Raw genomic sequence first — 27,351 nt, 5'->3', positions numbered from 1 at the left:
ATTTGGCTGCTTATTGAGGGCCTGAATGGGTAGGTTTTTAGCGTCAATTGCAACAACAGAGTTGCTGCCTGCAAGTTACACACTGCAAGGGAAGGCAACATCATCCCGTCTGGTCTTTTTCCAAGAGCCTCGGCGCCGCAGACATCATCAACTCATCACCATCAACAGAGTTTCGGCAGCTTCCAGCAACGTTTTCTGACTCATCCCACGTCTCTGGAGCAAACCTTCCGCTCCTAGGCCAATCAACCCCCGTCCCTGTCGCTCAATGCCCCCCGTGATCAATCTGGTCTCTCAAGTTCCTTCCAGAGGAAAATGCGGAAAGCACTTCACCAACAGACAAAGACCCCAGAACCTCGCAGTTTTTGCACCCGTCACGATGCTACCGTAACGTTGACAGTATGTAGGGAAAACAAGCTCAACATCAAAAGGGGTCCCCGTTTGGGATGCACTCTTGATGACTAAGTCCGGAGTCTTCGCCGACGATGGCATTGATTCGCAGAGAAGAAAGGGACAGGGCAAAAAATTGGCCGCCACTCTTCCACAAAGATGGATTGTTCCTGGCTCTGCCGTTCCCCTCCCCGCGAACATGACCCGATCGGGCAGCACACGACCTAGATAGCTGCCGAATGCCAGGACTCAATGACGCGGGCATTTTGCGGCTTTCGGGGGCAGCCAAGCCGGGCAGGCTGGGGCATGGACGGCTGCCATGTGTATCAACAGCAAGGAGGACGGCCGAACAAGCCGGGTTTGATTATATTGGAAACCTCTACGGACACAACTGCATCGCAGCTCCAGCCATAAAATGACACGATCGTGATCTGCCTAGGTGCCTGGCGGCCAAGTACAAGCAATACTTTAGTAAAGGCTTAGATGCGTCCAGCATCCGGACTTGCAATGTCGGGCCTACTGAGTGATCTGGAAGGTGCCATCTGAGCCGCCGAATCTTGTCCCGAGGCACGCTCCACGAGACCAGACCAGAGGACGAGAGACGGGCCACCCTTGCCCGATCGACCGTTGCAGACTCCCACAACGCCTTCCAGCGGCTTCCCTGCATCGCTGGCCGCACTTCTCGAATCGTTCGCTGAGGGTGAGCCAAGTCGTGCTGGGACGTCGGGCTAACTCCAACTAGTATCGCGGACACGGTTCTTTTCTTCTGGCGTTGGCTTGTTTCAATCCACCAGCACCAATACAAACACGGGTACACCCAACAACTCCTGGCCACCAAGAGATGAGAGACACGACCTCAATTAACGCGCCAGAGTCTCGCGGGCGCGCCCAGAGCGTCCAGTCGCGCTAACAAAAATTGACAACAACCGAACGCACAGAGTGCCATCCATGCCAGGCCATGCTAGGCTCTTTTCTTCTTCCTCAAATCTCGGTCGGCTAGGGACTGACCGACTCCAACGGATCTGAATCCCTATCATTTCCTTCTTGCTTGCTAGTTGTGCGGGGGATCAATTGCACGACTCTATTGGTCAACCGCACAGATGCCCACTGCACTGCAACCAGGAACCTCGCATGTGCAGCTCTCAGCAGGCGCGGCGGGGGAATACCACAGGGACTGGACACTCACGCACTTTGCCGTTTGCTTGGAAGCAGCGGCGCAATTCAGATTCGGATTCACGTCAGATTCAAACAGCCCTCGACCATGGCCACCAACAACACAGACTGGACAGATACGCAGACGGCTGACAAGGCGCGTGGTCCCTGGATCTCGCCTCGCCGCGCCGCGCAATGTGTATTGTAATCTCCTCTCCAGCCCGCGGTTTAGGACATTCCGTCTCGTCTTTCGCGCGCAGTTTTTTCATCTGGATCAACCTTGCAACCTGCAGGACAACTGCATACCGACACTGACAAGTCGTCGCCCGCTCCAAGCTCATTGCTGTTGGTGTCCTGGCAGCAGTGTCGAAGATCAGACGCACCTTGTGGAGATTGTCCTATCATGATCACCTTGGCTGTGGACCGACTTGGTAATGATCGCTTGGGGGTTCAAGAAGAGCCGTCCACCGGCAAAAGTCGCTGGCCAACTGCGACCATGCCAATGCCAGCAACAATCACTGGTTGACTGGGAGCGGCTCAAGGTCCCTGAAGCCTTACTGCGTACGCAACCAGGTCTTCTTCCAAGTTTACCCCTGTCTTCAACATCGCCGTCGCTGCTGATGAACAGTTGCTAGCAGAGCACGGCATCCGTATCCACGGACTGGCAAACTGTTCCGAACCCGGGCTGTTTGGCTAGTGTTTTCCATCCAACGCGATGTGGAAATTGTCAGAGTTGTCACTCGTTGAACCACCTCGCCATTCGCGGCCCCGTCGTCCTCCACAGACTTGCGCGGCAAGCCACCAACATCTCCAAGGGCCAGGAGGTCCGCCCTCGGACGCAATCGCATCTGTGGGTGAAAGAAGAACGAGAACTGACCTCCAGCAGGCGGATTCGCTCGTGCTGCATCTCACATGGCCCCACGATCAAGACTGTGGGTTCCTGGTGGCTTGTCCTTAGGCTGCGGCACCAGTCTACGACGCCATCGCCCGCGCTAGTCTAGCGAGAAGATGATGGGCGACGATCGTGTCTACCAGAGACAGTCCGTCAATGTTCGCACTCGTCCTGGCGGGTCCCTGTGCGACGACGACGAACAAGTTGCGCAGGTAGACTTCAAAAACGAAGCAGAAACATGTTGTGTGCTTCGAGCAAGTTCTAGGTGCAGATGCGCACACAATGCGAGTGCTTTGAAGCCGCTGCAAGCGATGCAGGCGCAACCACAATACCGCAAGTCAATCCCGATGAGGCCACACTGGCCGGTCAATCGGTGATATCTTTGCAGGGCCCATCATCCTCCACCCGTGGGTACGATCCCGAGGCTTGCAAACTCGCACGGCCAAGACCGGCCATGGCTCCGAGTCTGTGCAATGCTGGAGGGGAGGTGATGACGCCCCATCCAAGATGACAGATCAGTTGCGGTGAGATGAGGGCAACCAAACTTCGTCCCCCGCACTTCTCGACATGTCCATTGCCTGCCCGACGTCTGGACAATTCCCATAGTCTTGCCGAGGCCGGGAGTAGCAACCATTCTTCCGAGAAAGATTAGCGAGATACTGAGTACAACGACAGGCGTGCGAAGGTATACTGAGCGACCGCCAGTAACCCCCAAGTTGTGGTTGAGTTGCCAATAAAAGAAATCAATTCAATAGAGCCAGCAGAAGCGAGACGAGGCGACCGCGCATTCCCATTCAGTGCTACCGGGCGGCCCCCAATAGCATGACACTTTAAGGCGGACGGGCGGCTGGTTTCCCCCAAAGGGCCCGGACAGCACAGACATCCCCGTCGTATGGCCCGCCGCCCTGGGCGATTCAACTTCACCGAACCCACTCAATACGGCACCTGCTCAGTTCCAACTTGGAAGCGCTCATTGTCCCCCATGCAGACGAACTCCAGCCCTGGACACTGGGGGGCATTAGGACGCCTGTTATTCCCCGCCGGTTGCCTTCAACTGGCCATATTTGGCCTAAAAAAACATCACGCCTACCACGCTCGCTTCCACAACGGAGGCGACCTGCCAGGGATGAGCCGGTGACAGCAGTCGAATAGACGGAGCAGCGCGCCCACACAGCGTTCCTTCGCAGACGGTACGCCGTAGCATCACCGCCAGACCGACTCGCGTCCTCCCTCAGAGGGCTCCGTCCAGTCCGGTAGAGTCAGTATCCCGAGCCAAGCCGGGTGGAGGTTTCTCCAGCTGCAGGCGGCGACCGCACCGTAGGACGGCTTTCCGGTCCACTCCGTGTGCGTGTACGGCCACATGCAGGTTGTTCGTCCCACGCCGTGCGACTGTGTCAGGGCTTCCGGCCTCCCAGGAGGACTTGCCGTCGTGCAGAGATCGGGTTCTGATGCCTTGGGCTGACAGCCTCACGCATCCGAGTTCCACTGAGTTGTGCGCCTGGACTGTTCGCATTTTCTGCTTGTGGTGGGAAAATAGGGCACAACTCTCGTCTGGCCCAAGGACTGGGTTGCCAGGTTGCACCAGCTGCGGGAGCTGAGTGAGGCCGAAAACAAAGTCGAGGCTTGTTCTGCGGGCTGGAATGCTTGGGAGATGCCACGCGGGCTGTTCCGGTGTTGGGATAACTGAAGTTTTGTGGTGTTCAATACCGCTGTTCAGGATTGGGTTGTGCTCCGGGAGACTTGTCCGGGGACGGGCGGTGGTGAGCTTCCAAACCCCCACCGCCGGCGCCGAGTGGCCGCCATGGGCCGGGATTTGATACAACTGCGACGGGAACGACCTCGGTGTTTTGGAATCAAGAGTCATCGCAATCGAAGCCTGACTGGCTGGCGCTGGCTGCTTGGTGTTTAAAGATGCATATATGCCTATGGCTGCTGACCGAAGCTGTTAGTTGCAGCAATGACATGCCATTCCACGATGGGTTCAGCTGGGTCATCCCGCATCCGATCATGATTGCAACAGGCGCGCCTGGTGATATACAATCATCATCGCTGTAGTGCTTTTCAGAAAAATGGCCTTACTTGTTGAGGGGTCTGCATTGCGAACGTATATTTGCTTTCGGGCATGTGCATTGCCGCCTTGGTCACTGTGCGTCTGCCTGTCAAGTAAATAAAAAGCATATTGTCAGGCAGATGATCATATAGCGATCGGGCACCGACGGCCGACCTCTCGCCTCAACCGCCTACCGACGTGGGCCTCAGCACACGAGGGAGCAACGCTCGACTATTTGCCCATCCCAAGGTTTGTGATATTCGATGTAAGTAGGACATCGATCAAACTACTGGGGATGACGTGCAAAGTCTCATGCACCTTTTGGCTAGGCATTTGAAGACCTTCCCATCTGCCACATCATTTAGCAGTGCCAAGTGGTAAGATTTCTCATCGACCTTTGAGCCCACCGATCAAGACGAAAGCCCTTCGTTCTGCGCCCATGTGGCGTTCCTTTCGACCCCAACTAAAGATCAGGTGAAAGATCAGGTGAGCGGGGAGAGTCTTGCCAGTTGATGGTCAAGAATGACTACCATCAAAAAGTCATTGTTCAGTCCTGGGCGTCTGTTCCCTAGAAAGACATCTTTGGTAGGATCCCGCAAGTCTGGCATAGCATTGCAACACCGCAGCACGGGTTGCTGCGCTGGACGACTGAGCAAACACACGGACTCTTGCTACTCCCTCCGAGACGCCTTGCTCTCAGATATTCGCCAAGATGTGCTTCGGGAAGTTGCATGCAGAGTTGGGGGAGACATATGTTGGACGCCCTTTGGGGCGACTGTTCGGCCATGAGGCGTTTCATGTGATGAGAGGATGCGGGATCAACTTCCACTAATCCTTGTTATTTCTCAAATCTTTCTTTGAGGGGATGCATTGCTCGCGAAAGTCCGAGGAATCCATCATCCTTGACCTTCACCTTTGTCTGCTGACAATCTTGTTTGCGCAGTAGGGCGCCGAGGGCTTCTTGCGAACGAACTTCAAGCGAAGCTGCATCGGGTGCTGCATCGATGGTGACGGCTTCAGTGCCAGTGAGCTGACCAAGTGGTCATGCCCATGGATAGAAGCAATGAGGACGAAAATGCCCATAACGGAGGCGTTCAGCGAAGCGTCTGAGGAGTGCGATGTTAGCCAGTTCCATGAAGGCAGACTCGAAACTGTGTTTGCCTGCCACACGTGCCATTCTGGCATCACCATGACGTTGATGAGCCAAGTGCCGAAACGGTCAATATCAGAATGGGGTATGTGAAGAAGTCTTGACATGCCGTCATTGTCTGAATCCTAGTTCTCTTGGCTCCAAGACCTGGAACGCTCCCCGACAGCTGCGGCGGCGTTGTCATGAAGTTTGGAGGCACTGGAATGACGCAGGACACAAACAAAGTGCAACATAATACACAAACGAGGGCCGTCATCAATATCCAGAATCGTTGATAATGTCGCCTCCCAAGATGAATTTGCTGCTCACATCCGTCAACCCGGCAGCGCAGCTTCGGCCATCCTCCGGCCGACGTCAATTTAAACACCAAGACCGTCTTTCCTCGGACCAAGATGAAATGTCTCAGCGAATCGAAAGCGCAATCGACCAGACGATCACCTCCTCTTTTTTCTCTCCCCCAGACTTTTTCTTCGATTTTCGTAGGTCGTGCTCTGCCGCTAGCTCGAAAATTAACCGGCACGAAACTGTTCCAAGGAAAGGCGCCCAGCCACTGCGGGACGACCGTTGGGACTATGGACCTCGCTTAAGGCTTAGCGGTCTTGGAGTCGATCACAGTAGGCAAGCTCGACGGCAAAGGCCTGGACTTTTCCCTCTTTTCTTGTGGAGTTGGCATCCTCAGACCGGGCGAAAGCCGTTCAGGCTTTGGTTTGAGTTCTTTCTGTTTTGCCTGGCTGCTTGCTTCTTGTATCCGTCGGTCATGTGCACTGTTGCACCTGCAACGGCGTCACACACAGCTCAAATCTCCGAGGCGGTGATAGTCAGCAAGCGCTGACGTCCAGCGTGGCTTGTAGCTGATGGGCTTGCTGTGTTTTCTCTTTCAATAGAGTAGCCTACGGATTTGGTCTCTCGGTGTCTATTATTGAAGGATTAACTAGCCGCTGAAGAAAAGCTACTTAGACGCGGCGTTTGTCAGCGTCTAAAACTCGTGGTGGCGCGGCGAGCATTGTGGCTGCGGTTTGCTTGGAAGAAGCCTTTTCAACTCGACTTGAAGACATGCTTTCCGAGGATTCGGGACGAAGGATGATTGTCTCACAGTTTGCGTGGTTTTTGCCGTTTGTGCTCTTCTGAAAGCACGTTGTGGGCGCTTGGCTAGACGCCTGGTGACGGGGAGAGGATCTTCCGCGGGTGACCGTTGTGCCGGTGAGCGTTGGCAATGCGTCTTGGCGTAACTTGCCTCATGTGTGTCCTGCGACGACAACGAGCTTGTTTGCTTACGGTTCGGAGGTTCAAGTGAGATCATCTACCAAGACCCGAAGGTAGGGCTGAGCACACACGGGATTTCTAGGGAAAGGCTATGAGGATGAACTTGGAGCGAGGCTCTTCGCGTGGCTGTTTTCTATCAAATATGGGCAGATTCTGTACGTGAGAGTGCCTGAAGGGGAAAAAAAGATTCCATCCGTTGTACTCCGCGCCTCGCTCGCCGCGGCAAACGGCCTTTTACCGACCCGTTCAACGACGTGTCAGCCGTCTAATTCCTTCTACGTAGACCGGAGCATCTTTTGTCATCTGCCTTTTCTCTCCCCTCCTTTCTCATTGATCCAGCCAAAGAAGAAAGGCGACTTTATTGCAAGCCCCTCCTTCTCCTCCTGCGCCTCCCGCCTTTCGTCTTGGCATCTTTCATTCTTGCTTATCGAGGGGATGGAAAGTGGACTTGGTGATCTTCATCTGGCAGACTGACGCCCCTCCCTCCCCCACGGGATTTCTTCGTGGACCCCCCAGTCCGGTACCCTGGCCGTGGGGGAGACTGGAGTATCCGTACCTTACCGACACTTTTTCGCGGAAACGGAGCTCGCCAAGATTCTGGACGCCGCTTGAATGGGGAGGAAGCCAAGTTGTTTTGTCACACCCAGCCTCATGAGATGACGGCTCATTGGAGGTCGAGTCGAACAATGCCTGCTTGTTCTTCGTGCGTACCCGCCAGACAAGCGGCGCACACCCTCCTCTAAGATCTGACGAGATCGTGTGCCCAGACATCTCGAGGAGGATAAAGAGTCCCCATCTTCCCGCCTTCAGTCTCGAGGTTTATCTTGTTCTATAGCTCTCTACTCTTTTGCAGTCCACTCACTCACATTAGCCAAAATGAGACCCTCCAACCTCCTCCCCTTTGCAACCCTCTCAGCGGCAATCTGCCACCACCGCACTTCCCTCTACGCCCGCTCCGCCGCAGAGGGCGAGGTCGAGGTCGCAACCTTCGGCTACAACGACCTCGTAGGCCCGCTCAACTGGCACGGCCGCAACAACGCCAGCTCAAAGTGCGCCACGGGCACGCACCAGTCGCCCATCAACCTCAACGACACCTCGGCGACGCTCGTCCCCGGCGCGAGCCTGGGCTTCGATGTGCCGGCGCACCCGGACGGCGCCGTGTTCGAGAACCTCGGCAGCACGCTCGAGGTGGTCGCGCAGAACGGCACGCTGACGCGGGACGGACGAGTGTACGCGCTCAAGCAGTTCCACTTCCACACGCCGAGCGAGCACCGCGTGGACAGCGAGTACTTCCCCATGGAGGTGCACTTTGTCTTTGAGGCGGACGAGGAGGCGAACAAGAGTAAGTTTCTTCTGCCATCTTTTCTTCTTTCGTATTTGTATAAACTTGGCAGTCCATAAATCTCTAACAATCTTGCTCCCCCCCACAGACTCTACCGGTCCCGCCGCCTCCGTTGTGGGATTCCTCATCGAAGTCGACAACGCCGCGCCGTCGCCGTTCCTGGCCAACGTGTTCGCGCACCTCGACGAGGTCGCCGAGCCCGGGTCGCACGCGGAGACGCAGGGGCTCGACTTCTGCGAGCTCAAGGACCTGCTCGCGCGGTCCGACGTGTACCAGTACAGCGGCAGCCTGACGACGCCGCCGTGCACCGAGGGTATCGCGTGGAACGTGGTCGCGGAGCCGCTGACAGTGGACGACGTCACGTTCCGCGCGGCGAAGCGGGTGATGAAGTTCAACTCGCGGTACACGCAGAACGTGCCCGGGCAGAAGAACCTGCTGGATCACTCCAGGGTCATTTTGAACGCCATGTCGCCTTAGGTGGGTTGTTGGGGGAAGGTAGTTTGCGGAGTAAGTGCGTGGGGGAAGAGGTTGAGATGAGGTGAGGATGCCCACTTGGTGGTCGGGGTTACGCCGATGTGGATCTCATGGAGAGAGTTTTTCTGCTTTTTCACTGGCGTTTTCTGTGACGGGGGCATACACGGGCACACGTACAAAGGGGTTTAGACTGGTACATATTGCATCGAGGAGGACGACATGACAGGTACATACACGCATGATATGCGGTCATATCCATACGGAGAGATGAGAGACGCGAGAGAGCCATGGTATCGACATCATAAGCGTACGAGTTGCAGGGGTTAGATTTCTCGGCGACAGGGTCACGAATTGGCATTGAGATAAGACATTTGTTTGTTGTAATGTACTTTTAATTATTCAGACCAAAATATGTTAAACATTTGCTAAACAAATGCTTTGTAGACTGTTTGACTACCTGGTATCATTGACAAAACAGAGACAAGAACAAGGAACATGGTATCAAAAATGAGAGGACAGGATATAAAAAGCAGAGCTGTCTCAGACAAAAGCTGAGGATGAAGGCTACGGAAACCATGGGGCTTTATCCGCCTCCGAGTTGTCTTCGTGAAGACAAACCGAAATCCGGCTAATGCGTTTGGTCCGCGGGCGGTGTCGTTGAGAAGAGATCGCCATCTGCCTGCCAATTGGAGCAGCTGAGAAAGAACAGGACGGATTCTGACCGGAGCGATGTCACGTCGTCCATGGGGTCAATTTATTTCGTCTGCCCTTCTCCGCAATGCGGCGGCGAGCAAGCAGCAACAGCTGGCTGGGAGTTGACGAGGGACGTGGCCAGGACGGCCTCTGATTGGCTTGAGCGTCTTCTGTTTCAACGGTCCCGTTGCTTGGCACAATTCAAGCTCATCCTCCTTACTCGTGGCTTCACCGCTGCCAAGGCGCCAGCAATCAGTTCCCCCGTAAAATTACGAAAGGTGAGATGGGATGAGGGGTGGAGTGGAGATTTTGTTTCCCCTTGCGCGCCCCCAAATGTCTTGTCTTGTCTTGCGTGACGTGACGGAAAAGAAGTTCTTGATGAGAAGGGGAGAGGATGAGGAGGCTGGAATGCGCTTCTCGTCCCGGGACGGTTCACCGTCTTGGCGCCGAGGGGACTTGCGCGTTTGTTTATGCCGCATCCGGTGTTCTGCAGATCAATGTTCCGCATCAAACAAGAGGGACACTGGCAAGAAACATCGGAGGGCGGTTTTTGCGGGTTCCCGCTTGGCGCCGCCTTCTGGAGCCGTCCGAGCCGTTGTGGAGCCCAGCGGCTACGCCGCTTTCTTGGCGGGTCTGCTACCGGTCGCATTCGGCGACGGCGAACGGTTGGATAAACCGTCTGTGGGTGATGACTTTTGCTTGCTACGGTGCTCTCTGCTTTCTTCTCTTTTCTTGCAGAAGAACACCGACTCACAAGCAATTTAGTCGCGCTTGAAGATGGAGCGCGCCATGTCGGTAAATGAGCGACCGCCAAAGAGGAACTGGGAGCTGTGACGCCCGCAGTGGGTGTAGACGTTGACCGTCTGGGAGTGGGAGGACTTTCTCTTCGCCGGGCGCGGAGAGTCCTGGGAGACTGCCCTTCTGGTGGTGAGGGAGTCAGTGGAGATAGAGCTTGCGTCGGAGCCGGCGCGGCTGCTCTTGGGCCGCTGCATCTCGAAGTTGGGGGCGGAGAGGTTAGAAGACATTGTGGTTGGTATTTGACTTTGAAAGTGTTTGATATGTGTTGAAGCCAATTGGTTTGTGGCTTTCGATGTTGCTTGATGTGTAGGTGTGAAGTCGAGGCAAGATTACACGATGAGTTGGAAAGACTCGTCTAGACCTCGGGGTGTCCCTCTCTTAAATGCTTGAGAGGATGTTAGTTCTGAATGCGGCTGCACGGCTGCTTATTCTTGGCTCGCGCGCTCGGCCGCTTGGTCGGCATGGATTGACGTCGCCATGGAGCTCGGTGGTCTAAAATGCTGTGCCCCGAGTGGCCGTTTACCGACTTGGCCGGGTTGCCGGTCGTTGGTGGACCCACTGAGGCCGGTCTGCTGAACATGCTTTCCCCATCGATGCGACCGAATGCGAACCGCAGGTGGGGATGGCCTCGTAAGGCAACAGCTAACGCAGGCTGTCCAACGCTCTCCCTGTGCGTGATTGTTCCGCATTCGTCCTCCCTGTTGGCTGCAAAATACGCGAGGATCTGCAGGACGACATTACTGGGCTGATTGTTGGGTGATGGCCTCAAAGTTGGTGCTAGGCAATTAGCTTGCACATGCCCAGGAGAGAACAAGGGATAGGTATGTGACGGTTGGTTTGAGGCCCGTCGATGACGACCGGATGAGGAAACTCAAGCTGCTGCTCGTAAACAGTCCCGAGCCTCATTTGGCTGGTCGCGAAAGCACGAGGCCCGAGGGACGCGAGAAACCAATATTCTGCAAGGCTCTGCATGGTATGAATCCCGTGACTCCTTGTCGAATTTCCGTATTTGCGTATCTGCGAATAGGAACGGTTCGTCGGCACAGCAGCGTCGTCAGCAGCATTGGTTTAGTCACATCCCGCCCGCATGTTCGGACGACGCCGATGGTTTAGCGTCGTTTGCTTCTGGGCGCCGCTGCACGTGATGTTTTGATAGATTGCTGCCTGCTTACTCGGGCGCACCGAGCCATGTTCAGGCCGCAAGGCATGGATCCACTTCTTCCATGCAGATGCCTTAACCAGGGGGCATCAACACACCAGCCACGTTCCCCGGCCACGTTCCTGAGCTTGGCGGCCCGGAACCTAAAAACCGCAGGTTACCCCAGACTCGGACTCTGTAGGGCTGATAAAGGGTCGAATTGGCGAAGCTTGGTGTTGAGCCGCCATGATGAGGATGCGATGATGAAGTTTGGAAGTTTTCTGGCGGACTGCAGCTGAAAATTTGACGTCGGGGTTGAGATTACTTGGATAGACATGCCCTCAAAAACTCCTGGAGCATTGGGCCTCTTCGAGAGCTGGAAACCGCACCGCAGTCAGAGACGGCGCAAACTGAGGCCCGACAACGAGGAACAATCTGAAATGACATCATTGCCGTTCATCGTTCGATCTTTCGCAGATATCTGCGCCGCAGTCCGCATGCCCACGAAGTCGGTGTGAGGTCTCGGCGGCCCGCCTTGCATCCCCTTCGGCAGTTCAGATGCACTCGACCAGAGTCGCACTTCGTCTCAGTAATACCAGTCTCTTGCTGTCCTCGAGTGGTACCGTGGTCGCGACAACGCGACATTTTGTGGTGGACACTCGACGCCCACTTACCCCGGGCCCGACTTTTTTTAACCTCGCGCGCCGATGAGCACCGTCAATCCTTGCACGGTGATTGACATGCTTCAGACTTGCGGTAGGTCGAGACGAAAATCGGTTGACAGGACACTGACCATGCTTGAGCAGACGCAATACACATGCCGAACAAGTTACTTCGGATCCAGAGGATTCGGTATCAGAGATGCGCGATTGTTGAATATGAGGCCCCCAAGATTTCCCGTTGAACTGCGGAAAGATGGGTCCAGCCAATGGCTGCTGCTTGAAATGGCAACCTCAGAGGTGGAAAGAAGCGCCGCTCGGACCAATTGTGGCTGGTGTCTGCACGTGAGACCCACTCTACTGACTCCCCGTCCTTCTCGCCCAAGAGTGTGAACGCCTGGCGCGCAAGACGTGGAACGCGCGATGGTGATTTTTCTGCGAATCTGAACCTATCACCAGCCTGTGGTCAAGCCCATCTCCACGCAGCCCGGGATCGCCAACGACGCACGTCGCAGACATCAAGGCCACCTTGACTTTTCGCGTTTGCATCGTCGCAACCCCAACGGCGCACTGCTGCACCACCACCTGACGTCCGCTTCCATTGTTCTTGCTTTCTCCCTAAGCGCTAAGACAGAGGTGAGCCTTCCTTGCATCCACCAACCTCCCAATAGCCCCGATACAGATCAACTTTGATACCTTCGCCATCTCAGACACTTTTTTGATGCTACTCAAGTGCATGTGGATGCTGACACCGCGTAAACAGACCTCTTCGCGACAACAGGCAGCAGCAGCTCATCGCCAACCAGCGTGCACAACAATCAGAACGCGAAAGTACAATCGATCCGCACCTGCCATTAATAATCCACCCACGCCACGATGCCGTCCAAACGTAAGCGCGACATCGAGGATTTCGATCCTAACAAGTCGGATTCCGATGATGAGAACTTCGAGCCCGGTACCGACCAGCCACCCGCACGAAGCAAGAAGCGATCGCGCGGCTCAAAGTCGAAGAGCTCTGGCGGTGGAGGCGGCGGCAGCCGAAGACGCACGAACAAATATCGTGGATCTGACATCGACGACGATGATGAGGATGTCTCTGATAGTATGGCAGAGGGCTCATTCGTCTCGGAAGAAGAGGAGGAGGAAGAAGATCTTCCCGTCAACGCCGCCGGTCGCCGTTCCAGGAAGGCCGCAACAAAGCACAACAGCTACAAGGAGAGTGAAAGCGAGTCTGAGTCTGAAGAAGCTGAAGCATCCGAAGACGAGCTTTCCGAGGACCACGCCAAGCCCAAGAAGAAGAAGGAATCCTTGATGATCAAGCTGAAGGTGCCCAAGAATCCGGCTTCTGCTGCACCTGTCACTAGGAGATCTACCCGCGCCCGGACAGCCGAGGTCGAGGAAGAGCATGTCGAGTTGACAAACTCGGGCAGGCATATGCAGCGTGCTTCTAAGAGTCGAAGCCCGGAAACCTTTGCTCGCACTCGCAACTCCCGCTCAGTCAAGGGACTGAAGAAGGCACCAGACACGATTGAGGAAGCAACTCAGGAGAGCAGCTTCCGTCGCGACGATGACGCCGATGCCGATGAGTTGGCCGGTGATGCAGAGCCAGTGGCTGCAGACACCGAGGAGGTTGTCGATAGCAAGGATGCAGTAATGGAAGATGCCATCAAAGAATCGACCGAGGTGGATCCCGATGCTGCAGCTGATGATGACGATGAAGAGGACGAGGGTCCAATCACACGGCGAACCCGAGCTAAGAGGGGAAGTGCATCTGGACCTTCAGCTGCGGAACCTGAGGAAGACCCCAAGGAACCCACTGATGGCGACGCCCCAACACGGCGTCTCACTCGCCGTGGACTTCGAAAGTCGAAATCCCTCCAGGAGCCCAGTAGCGATTTCGAGCCCGGTGAAGAGTCGGCGGAAGATGCGCACATGTCTGACGACTCACCCACCAAGAAGAATTCCGCCGATGCTGAAGATGGCGACTTTGACAGCCCGGCCCCGCGCGGTAGAGCTGCTAAGCCCAAGGGCAGATCCACCCGAAGCTCGCGCCGTGGGGCCGAGTCCGGGGATGAAGTCGAGCTAGACCATGACGAGCTTGCCGAGGAGCTCCACGAACTTCGACAAGACTCGCGCTCTCGCCGCACAAGGCGACCTTCACCCGCAATCATCTACCAAGAAACTGCGTCGAAGCGTCGCAGAGCCGCAGCAAAGCCAATGAACTACTTCATGCCTCCTCTTTCCGCCGTTAACATGGAGGAAGACGATGGTGAGGACCCCGCCCCGACCCCTGCACGGCGCCGTAACGGACGTGGAGGCGCCAGTCAAGCATGGGACCGCGCTCTCAACACGACTTTTGGTCCCTTCGGAGGCGGAGGCGGTGCAGGCTCCATTCTCGCTGGACCTTGGGGCACCGGCGCTGCTGGAGGTGTTGACTCCGACAGCAGTGACGATGAAATGGGTGGACGTTCTGGCGCCGCCGGAAATGTTGGCATGACTCCCACGTCGGCTGCTGCTCCAGGTGGCCTGCTCCCTGGTCTCGCGCAGCCTGTGGGTGGTGAAGGTGCTGGTGTCGGCGCAACGCCCAACGTCGGCAAGGTTAAAAACACAAAGGCCCTCGCTGATGCCGATCCTCTTGGTGTCGACCTTAACGTGGACTTCAACCAAGTTGGTGGTCTCCAAGGTCACATCGACCAGCTGAAGGAAATGGTTCAGTTACCTCTCCTGTACCCTGAGCTCTTCCAAAAGTTCCACGTCACACCCCCGCGAGGCGTCCTCTTCCACGGTCCTCCCGGTACCGGTAAAACTCTCCTCGCCCGTGCTCTCGCCAACTCTGTTGGTATTGGTGGCCGCAAGATCACCTTCTACATGCGCAAGGGAGCCGATGCCCTGAGCAAGTGGGTTGGTGAAGCCGAGAAGCAGCTGCGGCTGTTGTTTGAGGAAGCCAGACGAACGCAACCAAGTATCATCTTCTTCGACGAAATCGATGGTCTGGCTCCAGTACGTTCTAGTAAACAGGAGCAGATTCACGCGTCGATCGTGTCAACACTTTTGGCGTTGATGGATGGTATGGACGGCCGTGGACAGGTTATCGTGATCGGAGCAACCAACCGTCCAGACAACATCGATCCTGCGCTGAGAAGACCTGGTCGATTCGATCGAGAGTTCTACTTCCCTCTTCCTGACGTAGAGGGCCGTCGATCAATTCTTGAGATTCACACCAAGGACTGGGGTCTTTCAGAACCTTTCAAGCAATCGCTTGCGGAGAACACCAAGGGTTATGGTGGTGCCGACCTCCGAGCACTTTGCACTGAGGCTGCTCTCAATGCCATCCAAAGAACGTACCCACAGATTTATTCCTCAAAAGACAAGCTTATCGTCAACCCCGAAAACATCAGCATTCATGCCACCGACTTCATGATCTCTATCAAGAAGATGGTGCCCTCTTCAGAAAGATCTGCTGGCACAGGGGCAGCTCCGCTGCCCAAGGGAATCGAGCCACTGTTGCGTGATCAATTCGACTCTATCAAGAAGGCTCTCGACGAGGTCCTTCCTCGCAAGAAAAAGCTCACAGCGCTTGAGGAGGCAATGTACGAGCAGTTTGACGACGAAGACCACGGGTTTGGACGCGAGGCCATGCATCAAGAGTTCGAGCGATCTCGTGTGTTCCGCCCACGCTTCCTGATCCATGGGTTTGCCGGCATGGGCCAGAGTTACCTGTCATCTGCGCTTCTTCACTACTTCGAGGGTGTCCAGGTGCAAAACTTCGGCCTTCCCAATTTGCTTGCTGATGGACGGGTAAGTTCGTCTTTTCTCTTTTTGTGGTATTTGTACTAACCTATTTGTAGCCCATGGAACAGGTCATCGTTGGCCTGTTTACGGAAGTCAAGAGACACAAGCCCAGTGTCATCTACATTCCTGGAATTGAGTCTTGGTACGCATCACTGCGGGATAGCTTGCCGTTCATGACCTTCAAGGCCATGCTAAAGTCGATTCCGCCAACGGATCCTATCTTGTTACTGGCGACTTCGGAGTATGAGGCTGGCGAGAGCCTTTCTCAAGCCCTCGTCCGAGAGCTGTTTGCATTTTCTCGCAAGAACCGGCTTCAAATCGAGCGGCCCAAGCATGTGAGTACCTGCGCTTCTCTATTTACAAATAGGCATTGACTAACATGACCAAGCCTAACCGACGCGAGTACTTCTCTACAATCGTGGAGCATGTCCGCAAGAGCCCGGCCGAATTCCCTGATCCCGCCAACCGGAAGAAAAGGATCTTGGACCAGCTCCCAGTCGCTCCGCCGCCACCGCCCAAGGTGCCTTCAAAGGAAGAAGTCAAGGCCATGCAGAAGCGCGATCATCAGCTTCTCAACATTCTTAAAGTACAACTTCAACCAATCATGGACCAGATCAACAGAAAGTACAAAAAGTTCAGACAGCCCGTCATTCCACAGAGCCAACTCGACTACCTCTTCGCCGAGAACCAAATTAATTTCGTGCGCCCCGACCTGGCAGGTGTCGAGCCTCGGCCATTCGAGATTGTGAAGGACAAATACGGCGATGACGTGCTTCGCGAAACGGCCACAGGCAAGACGTTCTCGAACTTGGAAACCACGACCATTGAGGAGCGTCTTTCAAACGGGTACTATTGCCGTCCCAAGGACTTCCTCAAAGACATAAAATCTCTTGCGAGGGACTCCAAGAACATCGGCGACAAGGAGCGCACGTTGAAGGCGAACGAGCTTGTAAGCAATGTCGAGGTTGATGTCGCGACTATCGAAGGCAACACAGCCACCGTGGACTGGGAGTCTCTGTACCAGAGACAAGTCCAACGTGCCAGAGCTGCAGCCGAGAAGGAGAGAAAGAGGAAGGCTATGCAGTCCATCGTCGATCGCGTCCAAACTGATGCAGCCGGAGGTAATGACAGCGACTCTCAAGGACCTGTCACCTTGGGCGAGCGCATCCCTGGCTCTTCTCATGCCATGGCTCGCTTCCAGGTTATGAGCCCGGGACCTAGCGGCGGCCCTGCTGTTCCTCCCCAGAGCAATGGAACGTCCAACCCATCACGGCAAAGCGACGTTCACATGAGCGGAGTCGATGATGACACCACCCAGGACAGCTCATCTATGCAGCCTCCCCAGTGGCCGGCACAGGGCAACCAAGCAACGGGCGCGATAACCGGCACAACCGTGGTTTCTCAGAAGTCAATGATCACCACGGTGCCTCCTGGCATGTCTCCTTCAGATCTACTGAACGATGCGTCAACGACTAAGACGTCCGATCCGTCTCAAAGATCGTCGGGAGAGAAGTGGACACAAGGCACTAATGGTGTGCACGGCGAGCAGCAGAGCCAGGGCGATAATTCTCAGCTGCAAGACACGCAGATCCCAGCCGGCATGCAGGCTAGCCAGGCCACCTCGAGCGACGAAATTTGGCCACACTCCCAAGCCCAAGGCATCGCCCGCGGTGTCATACGTCCCTCAATGGGTGGGCCAAGTAGCCAGAACTCATCACCTAACAAGTCTAGAAGCTCGGGGGATTCCAAGTCGCATGCCCCGACTCTGGTTAACATCCTGAACGACTCGCCAGGCGAAGAGATTCGAAATTCCGGCTCGTCCTTGTCGCAGCAACAGCCTGTTATCCACGAGGAACAGGTTGAGAATTTCCTTGACGAGTTGACCGAGGGGACATCGGGCTGTACCATTGAGCAGCTTGAGCAGATCAACCGCGAGTTGATGGACGAAATTTGGCGCACGAGGCATGAGTGGAACCGTATGAAGGTTCTTGGAGACCTCACCAAGGTGTTTAATGAGACGATAAGCGACATTGAAAACACCCAAGGGCTTTTCCAGCAGAGCCAGGAGGTGTAAAAGGAGAGAAGATAGTGTTGCAAAGGGTTTGTAAAAATAGTACATTTGTTGTTTGGTTTTTCAAAACATTCTTTCGGCATTGCGGAGAGAAGGATTTGGCGAGGGGGAAAGGGGACACGGAAAGGGTCTACTAGTTTGCGAGCGACAGGACGACCTCATTTTCTTTGATAAAGTACACTATACCGAGAAGCACCGCATCCTGCCTGCGTAGCGCGGCAGGCAATAGACAATAGTTGCATCAACATCACGTCTGGGGCAGTGACTTGTCTCTTTCATATCTTTGCTTTTGCACTGCTGTACCTCTTCCCCTCATCATCCTGCTCCTTGACGGTCAAGTCCGGGAGCTCTGCAGGCATAATCCTACGCGGACTTGATCCAGGCACGAGAGCATATTTGGAGAAGTCCTTCACACCCGCGTGGTATCTCAAGAAGTCTTCGTCGAGCACAAGTTCGCCATTCACGACACCCGCCGGGGCTCGCACGATAGCAAGCAACGCATCTGAGAAGATGGTGGGTTTACGCAGGTCCTTGGCCTCGTCTGGATTTGACGCCTGAAACTTTTGCGTGGCTGCGGATTCGATTGCCTAGAAATTGCAGATAGGTGAATATCTTGCACAATGCCGAGGACTCGATTGCAATAAAGGAGGGAACATACCACAGCGGGCCAGATGCTGGTGATGGCCATCCGGTCCAACCCCTGCCTCGCAAAATCCATGGCTAGACCTTTGGTCAAGACGCTCATGCCGACCTTGCCCATCGCGTAGGCCGTCTTTCCGCGGAAGAAGCGGCTATAGATGGGCGGGCTGACGACGACGATGCGGCCGGCGCCCTCGCGCTTGAGGTGCGGGAGGCAGGCGTGCAGGGTGAGGTAGAGGCCCTCTGGGTTGACGCGCTGCATGAGCTGGAAGCGTTTGGGGGGCGTGTCTTCCACGGAGGCCCACCAGATTGCGCCGGAGTTGTAAACTAGGACGTCGAGACGGGAGTATATCTATATGGCGATGGATGAGTTTTGTGATTGTGCGGCGGTTGACATTTAGCGGATCAGCACACGTTCGGAATCGTACCTGGATTGTCTGGTCGACGAGTCGCGTGATGCTTTCTTGGTCACGGACGTCCACTGCAATGGGTGTTGCGTCGCCGCCGGCCTCGTGGATTTCGCGGGCTACGGTGCTGATTGTTGAGGCTTGTGAGTTTGGGTCTGGTGGGAAGGGTGAGACTTTGGAAGCGTCGCTTGTTGACTTTGCGGCTACGACGACTGTGGAACCTGTCAGCGGTCGTGAGGAAGCTGGGTAAATGCGGAGGAGGTGTACCAGCGTAGCCATTCTTTGCGAGGTCAATGGCGATTTGACGGCCTATTCCTCTCGATGCGCCTACGACGAGGGCGACCTGTTTCGGTGAGGCCATCTTGACTGCTGAAGTCTGAGCTTGGTAGGAGTTGCTATGAAAGATGATGGATTGTGTGAATGGCACTGCCAACCGTTTTAACTGATGAGGTTTTGAAGGTCTTTCAAGATCAAAGCACAAGGTTTCCTCTTTTAGAATTACAATTCGAATACTCTCGGCCTTGATTACTTCGATTTGTCGTGTCGCATGTCGTCGGTTGTCGGTGATGTGTATTAGTGATCATCCACCCCGGAGCTACAGTCCGTTGCGTTGACAGCGTCCGCCCCCCAATTTTCGGCCCAAAAAAGGCAAAAAAAGGGGCTTTTTACTGAAAACTACTAAATTACCCTAAACTTCACACCTTTATAACTCTATACGTACGTAATACGCGTAGCTAAAAATTTAATTAATTAGTCTACTAATTAAAAGCTATATAATAATATGTTTCTTATTTACGCGCACTACGTACGTATAAAGTTATAAAAGTGTGAAGTTTAGGTCGATTTAAGGGGTTTTTAGAGCGGATACTATAAACGTTATATAAAAGGGGTTTCGTTTTTTGTTTTTAGTATTACGTTTAGTATCTACTAGCTTAACCCCCCCCTAAAACCCCCTAAACTTTACACTTTTATAACTCTTTACGTATATAGTGCGTATAAATAAAAAATATATTATTAGATAGCCCTTAACTAGTAGACTAATTAATTAAATTTCTAGCTACGCGTATTACGTACGCATAGAGTTATAAAGGTGTGAAGTTTAGGGGGTTTTAGGGGAGGTTTAGGCTAGCGGAAAATTTTCCTTCTGGGTCAAAGTTAGGGGCGGACGCTGTCAACGCAACGGACTGTAGGAGCTTCCCCAGATTCCAGCTGTGCCGAGGATGTAAACCCACTCTGGCGACTTCACCTCATACCTACCACATCACCCGGTTATTTAACAACTTTCCCACTTCGAGCGATTGCGACATCGCGACTGTCGGGGTTATCCATCGCGTTCTCGAACCCATTCGTCCAGAAAGACCAAGCCTGTCGAAAAAATAGTTCGGTCCTGCGTCGCCAAGATGGGCGGCAAAGTAGATGTGTACATTGATATCGGTGAGTCTCGGTGTGCAGCAGATAAGCCTGTGAGACTGACTGGGCGAACAAGCATCGCTGTACAGCTACATCGCGTTCTACTACATCATCAAGAACCAGGGTGCTCTCGCCGCACATGGTGTCAAGCTAGAGTCCGTTCCCATCCCTCACCTCCTGAACTCAGTCTCACCTCTCATCGCCCGGCAGCCTCCATCCCGTGCTTCTCGGCGGTATTAACGCGGCATCCGGTACGTCGGCCTCCTTCCATTCAGGTCTGCCTCCACTAAGATCGTCGTAGGAAACAAGCCGCCATGGACACTCCCCGCAAAGGCGAAATATGGCACTCATGATGCCCGGCGCTCCTCCATCCGCGTCGGCAAACCCGACATCACCACGCCCCCAGACTTCATGGACCGCAGCATGACGATCCTGCCCCTGCGCGCCCTGCACTTCATCAAAAAGACCTACCCAGACGCAGCTTACCAGACAGCCTGGCACTGGCTCCTACACTGCTTCTGGGAGCCGCCTAACATGAACCTCACCAAGCCCGACGTCCTGGTCAAAGCGCTGGCCGACGCGCCGCAGGAGTACCCGCCACCTGCGGGAGCCCAGGCCAAGCTGTTCAGCGAGGCCGACGTGAAGAAGATCATGGAGGGCACCGCGACGCAGGAGATCAAGGACGCGGTGAAGGCCAAGACGCAGGAAGCAGTTGAAAGGGGCGCGTTCGGCGCCCCGTGGTTCTGGGCCGTGAATGACGAGGGCAAGGAGGAGCCCTTCTTCGGCAGCGACAGGTTCCATTTCCTGTACGAGTTCCTGGGCGTTCCGTTTCAGGACATTGCGATTCTGCCGCCCGGATCGCAGAGGAAGGTCACGAAACTGTGAATGAGGGACAGCGAGAATGTAGTTGTTTGTGTGAGCAAGGGGTATCTCTTCTTCCAATCTGCCGTAAACAAACGCCTAGCCAAAACCGCCCAGTATCCATAGAAAGTCTTCATACACGCCCCGAAATTCTCGCCCGCCGGGCTTCCTCCTCCCTCTTGGCCTCGCTGCGCGCCAAAAAGTCCTGCCTCCCAGCGTAAGACTCCTTGGACCTCCCCGCCAGCTCCAACTCGTCCTTGAGGCCCTCCTTGTCCACGTACCCGGCCCAGTCCATCTTGCTCTTCTCGACCGTGTTGAGCTTCTTCGCCTGCGCCTGCTTCTCGCGCGCCTTGATCCGCACCGTCATGCCCAGGTTCAAGTCGGACCGCTGGCCGACGATCTCTATCGTAGGCTCGAACGCCGAACGGAACGCCTTCCTCAGAACCCTCTTGGGCTCCTCCGGCTCAGCGGCGGCTTCGTCAGCGGGTGCGTCTTTGCCCAGGGAGGCGAGGTAGAGCTTCGCCTCGGCCGAGTCGCGCGGCACGAGCTTCTCCTCCGTCTGCACTTTTCCGGCAAAATTGTACGTTCGCTTGATGCGGATCATATCTGAGGGCTCGGTTTCTGGTGCGTCGGTTTGCTTTTGCGCGTCTGTCGCACCGGCGGGCTGCGCGGTGGCTTCTGCTTCTCCGGCGCCCTGTTCTTGGCTCGGTTGCTTCGTCGTCTGCCCCGCGAGCATCTGCGCCCAAATCGCGTCGACGTCGACCGTCACCGGCCCTGTGGCAGCAGCCATCTTTCGCTCTACTTTTCTGATGCACCGAGTCAGCATTTGAGGACCACTGTGTGACTGAAAACGACGCGACAACTCACTCAGCAGCGCGCATGCTCCGCGTCTTCACCAGCCCTCCCTCGCCGCCCTCGTCATCCCCGTCTGGCGCCCCATCGCCGCCTTTCGCCTTCTTGCGCTTCTTCTTCGCCTTCTTGATCAGCGCTTCGTCGCCCGAGTTCTCGAATCCCGCATCGTCTGCCTCATCGCCCGCGGCGGCGTCGCGTTTGCGCTTGCTGGTCTTCGCGGTTTCGGAGTTGGAGTCGGAAGAGTCCTCTGCCTCAGACTCGGCACCGCCATCGGCACCGGCTGCGTCTTCGGGTGCGAAGTCAGAGTCTTGGGAGGACTCGTATTCCTCGTCGTCGATCGTTGGGTCTGGCGGCATCTTGAGGTTCTGGGGTTTCGGGGGTGTAAATGGTGATGGTTGACGATCGTCGGCCTGAAAGATTTGGTCGGTTGGTGTCGGCATTTGATTGACCGAGCTTTCGGTGGGTGGGTCGGTCAATGGCCAATCAACGATTGGTGGTTAATTCGACGACTTATGATGGGCTACCCCAAACCTGCACTTGGATGACTCGGCATTTCTGCCATTATCTCCCGAACTAGACTCGTCCTTCACGTTGAAGGCCGTTAAACTTTTGGGTTTTCTTCTAGGTGGGGGATCGGCAAGAGACCCATAGAATTTCCTTTTAGCCGGTGCGGCCGTTTGTAGCTTCAAAACCGTCGAAGTTGTTGACTACATGTGAACCCTCACGACGGCATCTTTCTTCCGAGCACTGCTTGCGTTGACGTATTTGAAAATCCTGAGATTTTTTCTCTTCTGAGGTCTCAGGAAGTCTTGAAACAAATCCAATCCGACGCAGCTTAATTGACTACTTCTGCATACCTTATCCCGGACCCCGCATCTCCTCGCTCCCGTTCGAGGGACTAGATGCCGGTCCCTGGCTCCTTAGTGGGGGGTCTATATCAACCAAGCATATTCTCCCACCCCTGCGGTTCATTGACTCTTCTCGTCTGCTACCTTTCCTTTCATAATCATGTCTCCGATGGCAGAATCTCTCACCGAAGCCCAAAAAGAGCACTTCCGGACCACCGGTTGGCTGAAGCTAAGCAATTGCTTCACCAAAGAGCAAGCAGAATGGGTGACAAAAGACGTCTGGACCCGTCTGGGCATGGACCCAACCGATAGGTCAACCTGGAAGCACCGTACAAACATGCCCTCCCATCGCACGTTCGACTGCTCCGAGTTCGCACCGAAAGCCTGGGCAGCCATCTGTGAAGTCTGCGGCGGCGAAGACCGCATCGCACCCGACTCGAAACACTGGCGTGACTCCCTGATCGTGAATCTTGGCAGCCCCGAGTTCGAGGGGCAAGAACAGAATCCCAAAGACCTCGACAATTGGCATGTGGACGGCGACTTCTTTGTCCATTATCTCGACTCCGCGGAACAGGGCTTGCTCGTCATACCCCTCTTCACGGACATCGTCTCCGGCGGCGGCGGGACTGTGATTTGCCCCGAAGCAATTCCAAAGGTTGCGAAGCATTTGTACGAACATCCGGACGGGGTCTCGCCACGGATGGTGCCACGGGGTCATCCCGACTTCGCCGCAGAGAGGAACCTAAACTGGTTCAACTCGCTTACTGGGAGCTGCGGGGAGTTTGTCGAAGCTGTTGGGCAGGTTGGCGATGTGTACCTCCTCCATCCATTGATGCTGCACAGCGCGTCGAGAAATCAGCTGCGGAAGTTGCGTATCATCACAAACCCGCCTGTGTCACTGAAAGAACCGCATCGTTTTCATCGACCGGATGGATCAAAATTCAGCTTGGTGGAGGAGGCAACTTTGAGGGCTTTGGGGGCAGAGTCACTGCCTGAGTGGGGTATCACGGCGCCTAGGGAGAGAGTCATTCCAGAGAGACTCAAGATTCAAGAGCGGATGAAGGAGGAAGAGCTGAAGAGGCTTCACGCTAGTGCATAAAGAACTTGTACACACCATATGACAATTGACTCAACTCAGGATATACTCATTATGATCAACGTTGTCAATTGCAGCTGGACTAAGTGACCGCTGTAGGATGGATAAATGTAGGAATGACTGTACAACAGTCATAATCGGCACAACTCAGCTAGTAATACTAGAAGTCTGACGACCTGAAGTATTACGTTAAAAAGAAGATGAAGGGATGAAGAGATGAAGAAGATAAATCCCAGAGTTACTGCCTTACTAGCAATACTACGGCAACTCCACCGGATCATGTGATGCTTGTTTTGGCACTGGCCGCGATTCGAGCTCACTCATAGGTGTCATATCGCTAGGGGAAGAGCCATGCATCTCTGCAGGGCCCTTCTGATATTCAGCCATGACCGTTTGATCCAATGTTACAGCTCTTGCTTTCCTCCGTCGATAGTAGAAAAAGACCAACGCGCCAAGACCAGCAAGCGCTGCCACAGAACAACCCAAACCGATGCCTACCTTGGCTCCCGTTGAAAGAACAGCAGAGTCTTCTTTCTGACCGTCATTGCTCGACACGCCAGACTGCACGGGAGGTTCTACGGTAGTGGTGCCGTTTGCCTCATCTTCGGTCAAGGCCTTCCAAGCTCCCTCCCACGATCGTTCCCAATCATTACTGCCACTTTTGATGGAAACATCATCTTCGGTAATCTCAACAACGCTTGGAGACAGCTGGATGTTGGGTCCTGGCGCCTGACCAAGCCACCACTTAGACTGCCCCCAATTTGCACCGAGAAACGCGTCCTGGAGAAACGCTCGACCCAAGTTGTATGTGCCAGGGCCGCCAGTAAAGCAAGGAAATTATTGCATCGGTGAATCGACGAGGGGTTCGGATAGCGTCAAGTTGAGGTGGTAAAACGGCACACGGACCGTAGTCGTCTTCGTGTTCGAGTCGGAGAGGAAGGTGGAAGATAATGCTGATGCTGACGAAACGATTTGGCGATATCTTGTAGAATCTGTGTCCCAGATATACAAGCCGAGATCGGTGTTGAAAGTAATCGGGAGATTCGCAACAATGTTGTCGCAGGTTGATCTTGGTAAAGTAAGGTAAGGGGAACATCCATCAACAGCCACCGGGAGCCCGTTGGCGATAGAGGTATTCCCTGCGGCTAAGAGACCACTCTTGGCGGTGAAGTCGAACGGCGAAGCTCCTTGGATGACATCAATAGCGATATCTTTGAGAGTTATTGGACTCCGAACAAAGTCCTCGGCTGCCACCAAAACGTCCCCGATCAATCTGTTCTGATCGTATCCGCCAAACCAGAGAGATCCCGCCATCTGCGAAGAGACCGATCCAATATGCATGCTGAACGAGTTGGAAGGTATTTTGTCGTTGACCCAGAGCGCACCAGGTATCAGGCTGGCATTAATCGGATACGACGATGTTGTGAAGGACTGATTGACAGTTGCCGCAGCCCCAGTGCCTAGGCACCCAACAAAAGCAGGATACCATGTACCGCCGGGATACGCGATCATCTGGCTTTCCACCAGTGTCAAACTGACATTCTCGACCTGATGTGTCGGTCCAGAAGTTGCGGTTGACTTCAACGCTATTGAATCCACCCAGGAGGTAGGTAGGGTGCCACGCACGTCCATCCCAGCCATCCTGGAGCGGTGGTTTGTACTGAATTCCAGACGCAGATCCGGTACCATCTTGGAAAGCTTGCGCTCGATTATACGTCGCTGCTTTCGATGCGCAGCAACCGTTGGAGCTATTGAGCTTGCAATAGTCCGTGGATATGACGAGGGATTGGAACGTGTGTCCTGGATACAGAGCGACTTTTGAGTTTCCGCCGACGTTGACCTCAACTGCTTGCCACGGGCCATCGGGACCGAATGTTGCTGATGACCATGTCGCTTCGAACGGGGCCAAACTGGCCGCTTGAGTGAGCGTAGTCAAGTGATGTATCAGCCAAAAGTAAAAGGCTGCAGATGAGCCTCGGAAACTAGGTTTCATGACTAGATACTGGACAAATCTCGACAAACATGAAGAATACAAATGCATGGAAGACAGGGAGGAAACAAAAGAGAGAAGGGGATGAACATAACATGGCACACCAACAACACAATTTGGCTGTGCCTCACTCCCTTCCCAAAGGAACACAAGATCCATAACAATTGCAAAGAACAACGCCCATGAAAGTGTCAACCATGTTGGGTATTCTCCAACTTGCCCTGCTTTTCCAGTTGTTGGAGCATGCGGGTCAGACTTCGTCGCTGTGCCACATCGTCGGTGATCACTGCAATTGGTAGATTCTCGTCAGGAATTCCACTCAAAGTACTATCAGCACGATTTGAAGCCTGGGGGCTGCTGCTCTCATGCTTGGCAGCATGCACGTTAAATGAGGTCCAACCATGGATTCATACCGAGGAAAGCTGTACCAACTTGACATTTCGCACTCAATACCAACACAGAAGTTTCTCATCCCTTTTGTGACACAGATTCTGGCATTGAAGAATTTAGTTTGCCTAACAAAGAAGACGTTTAAACTGAGTAGGTACTGAACACAATTCCCGTCTTTTTTGATGCTTGAAGCAAGTGCCAAGGAGACCAACGGCTGTCTACCTAAATTCAGACACAACCCTTGCTTCATGATCCCACTCTTTACATTACGTGACAGGGTTCAGTGCGGCGCAGAAAGAGGTCATTCGCAAGTTCATTTGTGTCACCAAGGTTGAGGAGTAATCGCTTCGCCGGTCCTCTTTCACCAGTCCTCTCCAAGACCAGTATCTTCCACCAAATCAATGCATCGAATCAAATTATACGAAGATTTAAACTTGCAGCATAGTAGAACCACACGACTTACAAGTGGTGAGGCGCGCGCCAGAGCGGAGCGGCGCAGTCAGGGGGTTGCATCTTCGAGCGGCAAATCAACGTTTCTGATTGGGTCCGAGCACCAACAAGAGATGCAGCACCCCGGAACCAACGACATAACTACAAAGCGTCCTGCAAACAGGAGAAGGCTGGGCCATTTTGATTCTCTCCTAAACAACATTCTGCTTCCTGTGGGCCAGTCTTGCAGACCCTCCAAGCATCAGTTCCGCGACGCAAACGATTCGCACGACGCTTGATGCACTCACTGGACTAGCTGCTCGCAACCACCAACATGAGCACACTTTTCAGTCAAAGGCGGATCTCCATAGCGAGATTCTGGAGAAGACAAAACGTCTCGGCACGTTTGTGTGTCACCGGAATTCTTAGTCTGGTGCTCCTTATCTCGGACTCTCGCGGATGGGCTCTTGACCCCGCCTGGTACGAATCTTCTTTGGCCGAAAATGATTCGACATGTTCTGTCATCCGGCCAATAATTCAACTGACTGGGAGTGTTTTGAATGCTTTA

At 54.5% G+C, this 27,351-nt stretch overlaps 8 protein-coding genes across 8 annotated transcripts; 5 read left to right on the top strand and 3 right to left on the bottom strand.

Annotated features, from left to right (window-relative positions):
* Positions 1–7,770: 7,770 nt before the first annotated feature.
* On the top strand, positions 7,771–8,713 carry cah-2 (Carbonic anhydrase; the record flags this gene model as incomplete). Its single annotated transcript, XM_037322202.1, has 2 exons — positions 7,771–8,236; positions 8,325–8,713. 2 exons carry the CDS (start codon positions 7,771–7,773, stop codon positions 8,711–8,713), a joined length of 855 nt encoding a protein of 284 aa, XP_037179108.1.
* A 1,451-nt stretch (positions 8,714–10,164) lies between these two features.
* Positions 10,165–10,428, bottom strand: CGCA056_v006952 (uncharacterized protein; the record flags this gene model as incomplete). Its single annotated transcript, XM_037322201.1, has 1 exon — positions 10,165–10,428. The coding sequence occupies one exon, from the start codon at positions 10,426–10,428 to the stop codon at positions 10,165–10,167; it is 264 nt and encodes an 87-aa protein (XP_037179110.1).
* A 1,618-nt stretch (positions 10,429–12,046) lies between these two features.
* Positions 12,047–12,856, top strand: CGCA056_v006951 (uncharacterized protein; the record flags this gene model as incomplete). Its single annotated transcript, XM_037322200.1, has 4 exons — positions 12,047–12,095; positions 12,143–12,191; positions 12,297–12,343; positions 12,756–12,856. The coding sequence occupies 4 exons, from the start codon at positions 12,047–12,049 to the stop codon at positions 12,854–12,856; spliced, it is 246 nt and encodes an 81-aa protein (XP_037179112.1).
* Positions 12,857–12,874: 18 nt separating this feature from the next.
* Positions 12,875–17,864, top strand: CGCA056_v006950 (Tat-binding-like protein 7; the record flags this gene model as incomplete). The annotated part of the gene is made up of 3 exons (XM_037322199.1): positions 12,875–15,796; positions 15,847–16,125; positions 16,179–17,864. The coding sequence occupies 3 exons, from the start codon at positions 12,875–12,877 to the stop codon at positions 17,862–17,864; spliced, it is 4,887 nt and encodes a 1,628-aa protein (XP_037179113.1).
* A 272-nt stretch (positions 17,865–18,136) lies between these two features.
* On the bottom strand, positions 18,137–19,268 carry Hsdl2 (Hydroxysteroid dehydrogenase-like protein 2; the record flags this gene model as incomplete). The annotated part of the gene is made up of 4 exons (XM_037322198.1): positions 18,137–18,448; positions 18,520–18,852; positions 18,929–19,119; positions 19,175–19,268. 4 exons carry the CDS (start codon positions 19,266–19,268, stop codon positions 18,137–18,139), a joined length of 930 nt encoding a protein of 309 aa, XP_037180074.1.
* A 1,039-nt stretch (positions 19,269–20,307) lies between these two features.
* GSTK1 (Glutathione S-transferase kappa 1) lies at positions 20,308–21,202 on the top strand (the record flags this gene model as incomplete). The annotated part of the gene is made up of 4 exons (XM_037322197.1): positions 20,308–20,341; positions 20,394–20,472; positions 20,528–20,568; positions 20,619–21,202. 4 exons carry the CDS (start codon positions 20,308–20,310, stop codon positions 21,200–21,202), a joined length of 738 nt encoding a protein of 245 aa, XP_037179683.1.
* Positions 21,203–21,311: 109 nt separating this feature from the next.
* On the bottom strand, positions 21,312–22,386 carry SWC5 (SWR1-complex protein 5; the record flags this gene model as incomplete). Its single annotated transcript, XM_037322196.1, has 2 exons — positions 21,312–21,984; positions 22,046–22,386. 2 exons carry the CDS (start codon positions 22,384–22,386, stop codon positions 21,312–21,314), a joined length of 1,014 nt encoding a protein of 337 aa, XP_037179283.1.
* Positions 22,387–23,038: 652 nt separating this feature from the next.
* CGCA056_v006946 (uncharacterized protein) lies at positions 23,039–23,977 on the top strand (the record flags this gene model as incomplete). The annotated part of the gene is made up of 1 exon (XM_037322195.1): positions 23,039–23,977. The coding sequence occupies one exon, from the start codon at positions 23,039–23,041 to the stop codon at positions 23,975–23,977; it is 939 nt and encodes a 312-aa protein (XP_037179282.1).
* Positions 23,978–27,351: the final 3,374 nt, after the last annotated feature.

This window comes from Colletotrichum aenigma, assembly GCF_013390185.1.
Source record: "Colletotrichum aenigma strain Cg56 chromosome Unknown KSG_Cg56_contig04, whole genome shotgun sequence".
Classification (NCBI taxonomy): domain Eukaryota; kingdom Fungi; phylum Ascomycota; class Sordariomycetes; order Glomerellales; family Glomerellaceae; genus Colletotrichum; species Colletotrichum aenigma.
This window is presented reverse-complemented; position numbering and strand designations above follow the sequence as displayed.